General features: G+C 46.1%; 1 protein-coding gene across 1 annotated transcript; it reads right to left on the reverse strand.

Moving 5' to 3' along the window:
• Positions 1-944: 944 nt before the first annotated feature.
• Positions 945-3,378, reverse strand: LOC107495277 (uncharacterized). The gene is made up of 3 exons (XM_016116387.3): positions 2,880-3,378; positions 1,727-2,528; positions 945-1,629 (listed from the first exon to the last, which is right to left on the reverse strand). The coding sequence occupies exons 1-3, from the start codon at positions 3,376-3,378 to the stop codon at positions 945-947; spliced, it is 1,986 nt and encodes a 661-aa protein (XP_015971873.3).
• Positions 3,379-3,779: the final 401 nt, after the last annotated feature.

Below are 3,779 nucleotides of genomic sequence, written 5' to 3' on the forward strand. Positions count from 1 at the left end.
TAGCATTGGACCGACACTGCTTTGGGTGGCTGGTCAGATTTCAGTGGTATCCCTTCACCATCAGTGCCAGCTGATCCACGTAGGGCATCAGTCGATATGGGACATGCTTTGCGGGGTCGTACTTCCGACCACACGTCAGAGAGTGCGTCATGTGATAGTGGTTTTATCCAACGTCAGCGGGCATACGCAGTTGTTGACACGTTCATTCCCGGTCCATCCGCTCTAGCTGAGGCAGGCGGGTCGGTCGCTCCGACAGAGGCAGGCGGGTCGGCCGCTCCGATAGATGCAGGTGGGTCAGCCGCTCCTACAAAGGCAGGCGGTTCGGGAGCTCCGGGGGTGGATGACTCAGTTCGAGGTCACCCATATGACCTACGGACAGAGCGAAATCCACCTGATAGGTATACTCCATCGCGTTTAGAGACGGGAATTATGCGTAAGGGACTGCACTGGTTCGTTGGAAAGAAGTGAGCTTCGTGTTTACTGTTTGGTTTGTTAACTTATGTAATTCGTGTTTAATGTTTGTTTTATGAACGTATGTAATCAGTTAATGTTTGGTTTGTTAACTTATGTAAATCATGTTTAATGTTTGGGCCAATTAACTTACGTAATCAGTTAATGACAATGTTAAGCGACCATTTTAATATCAATAGATAGACTTCAATTGAAAAATACAAACACGTCTAATTTCAAAAGCATTGACTAACAAAATGCAAATTAAAAAACAAAAACATGACAATACTAAACTACGAACCAGCACCACTCGGTCCAGCACGCTGAGGACACCTACTCCGACTATGACCCTGAGCACTATAGAGACGGCATATCCGAGGACCACGCATGTCGCGTGAGTCCATTTCATTCAAGTATCGGGTCAGTTTGGGCCTGCCTTTAGACGTTCGCCTCAGCGCGGGATTAGCGACCAATGTGGGTCCCTCATAAGCAGGTCATGTATCGGGATCACCTAATGGTGTGAACTCAAACCTATATACTTTACGGACCTCCGTCATCTTGTACACATCATGCACATACAACTGCCAATCGAGATGCTGGTTAGCACAGCAAGCAATAACATGGCGACATGGTATTCGTTCAACCTGAAAGTGCCCATAGTCACACCTCCGTCGCGCAAGATCAACAACTAACACCTTTTCTGTAGTCATTTCGCGCACCTCAAACACCTCATTTCGTCTATCAAAGAGGTGCACAACTATATTCCCAGCCTGTTGCATACTTGCTTCTATCCGCTGTTGCGCAAATGCGAAGTACATATATCCAGCACGCTTGCGTTCGTGAGTCTCAGCACTCTTCCACGTAAAAAGTTCATTTAACCTATAATATGTTGCTCGGACCAGCGCCAACACAGGTAGATTACGGGCACCCTTCAACACTGAGTTAATGCACTCGACAAGGTTCGTTGTCATATGGCCCCATCGATGTCCCTCGTCGAATGCCAATACCCAATGTCTGAGTCTAATGGCATCGCACCACCTGGCATATGCCTCGCCTCGCTCTTCCAACATCTTATAGTTGATATTGTACTCCTCCACCGTTCTTGAATACCCTATGTTGACAACGAGCTTTTGCAAGTAAGGGACTTTGAATGCCCTTAAGAAGTTACTGCCGATGTGTCTTATACAAAACATCCACCATGCTCTTGGAGGTTGTCAGTCGCCACCGGAACGATTTACTGCTGCCCGTATTGACTCATGTCGGTCTGACAACATACATTAGCAGATTCCTGAGAAAGAAGTGCCACGCATCAGCTGTCTCCCCTTCCACCAAGGCAAAGGCGATAGGCACAATGTTCTGGTTTCCATCTTGTGCAACAGCGACTAGAAGTGTACCTTTGTATTTTCTGTATAGGTGTGTGCCGTCAATCTGAACCAGGGGCTTGCAATGCCTGAATGCCCTAATGTATGGATTGAAACTCCAAAATACACGATGAAGTATTTTTACACCTTGCGCCTCCTCATTCCCGTTGTACAGTGGTCGTGTTTCTATTTGGACAACTGAACCAGGCATCTTCTGCACCATGGCCGAGAGCCACCATGGCAAGGCTTGGTAAGAATCCTCCCAACCACCGAAAATGTTGGCTATGGACTTCTGCTTTGCCAACCAAGCCTTTCGGTAACTGATGGTATAGTTGAACCTTGACTGGACTTCCTCAATTATAGATTTCACCTTGATGGACGGGTCCGTCTCGACTAATGGCCTTATAGCATCGGCAACTGTATCTGAGTCTAACTTTGAATGATCTTGTGAAATCGTTCCGATCGTGCACGTGTGCCTACCGTTGTATCTTCGTATCTCCCAATAACCTTTTTTCCGTATCAAGCTAGCTTGGATAAGCCAGTCACATCCACGCCTGTACATCTTGCATTTTGCATAGAACATTTGTGGCTCAGACTCATACACCTCATAGTCAACTCCTCTAGCAATAGTGAAACTTTTAATCGCTGCGACGACCGACTTTCTAGAACTGTATTCCATTCCAATCCGGAACTCCCCATCCTCAGCATCGGCAACGCCTATGTCAACAAAATTGAAAAATAGTAAAAAAAATTTAAAGTTAAAAATTAAAATACATATCTTTAATAAAATTTTAAGAATATTCAGCTATATTAATTTTCAGCAGTTCGATAAGACCGGTTAACTGAGTTTGACCGATTTTCATCGGTTCATTTTCGGTTTGACCAATTCATACCGGTTCGTTTCCTTATTCGATTTAATTAACCTACCGGACCGGTTTAATGTTTGGTTCACCGGTTTTCAAATCGAACCGACAAGTCCGGTCCGGTCTGGTCCGGTTATGACAACACTGTTTATTGCTCAATCAAACGTATAAACTAACAAAAACTTATTATTTAGTCACCACGTACCTATGTTTGTATATTCCGGAAACTCGGGGGCATGCATGGCCTCGAGATCCAACTCACGCATAAAAGGTGGAACGTCCATCGGTTGACTGCTCGGCGGACGAACCACTACATTCTCTGCTGCTTCCTCAACTACCATATCACCATCCTCATCTTCGTTGCCGGCCTCATAAGTGGCTTCGAAGTCCTCTTCGCTGTCACTATTCATTCCTTCGTACACTGCACCTCTATCATCATGTATATCTATATCATTCTGAACCGCCACTGCCTCTACAGTTTCATACTCAATGTACACCTCAATCTGTGGGTGTCGCATCCGAGTCTGCCGGTGAATTTGAAACATGTTCTGCATAGTCGTTTCATCAGTGATCGGCATGACATCAAACTGTATTAGACCACCAAAAACTACAATCGGATTCCGGTACAGAATTCTGCTCACTCTTATTAACGTACTGTTCTCCATGCTTTTACAGAGGCCGTTCTGCAACTTCATTAACGTCATCGTGCATGGAACCACAAATGAAAACGAATTCTGGGATACAAACCTCACTCCCTCATGAGTATTATGTATTATCTCACCGTTGCTATACACCATCAAGTTTGCAGTGCCCTCCATTGCACTAACAATAGCCTCAAAGAACACTCAAATCTTCTTCAGCATGCAAATACTTTCGAGCTTTGCCTTATATAGAGAGGTGCACTTAACACGCCCCCCACGTGCTGCCTGCCTCAACCAATCACGCTTTGACACGTGTCAGAATGCCCCCGCGTGCTCGTTCAGCACGCCCCCCACGTGCCACCTCAGCACGCCCCCCACGTGCTTCCCAACCTATCAGGTGTTGCCACGTCAGCACGCCCCCTGCGTGCTAACTCACCATGCCCCCTGCGTGATTTCCCCTCTGA

Source organism: Arachis duranensis, chromosome 6 (assembly GCF_000817695.3).
Source record: "Arachis duranensis cultivar V14167 chromosome 6, aradu.V14167.gnm2.J7QH, whole genome shotgun sequence".
NCBI lineage: Eukaryota > Viridiplantae > Streptophyta > Magnoliopsida > Fabales > Fabaceae > Arachis > Arachis duranensis.

Bases quoted from the DNA above. Each gene is read 5' to 3' on its own strand.
- LOC107495277 (XM_016116387.3), bottom strand. From the start codon at position 3,378: ATGACGTTAATGAAGTTGCAGAACGGCCTCTGTAAAAGCATGGAGAAC. The intron at 2,529-2,879 runs GTACGTGGTGAC...TTGTTGACATAG, and splicing joins TCCGGAATATACAAACATAG to GCGTTGCCGATGCTGAGGAT. The intron at 1,630-1,726 runs GTATGTTGTCAG...GTTTTGTATAAG, and splicing joins TTTCTCAGGAATCTGCTAAT to ACACATCGGCAGTAACTTCT.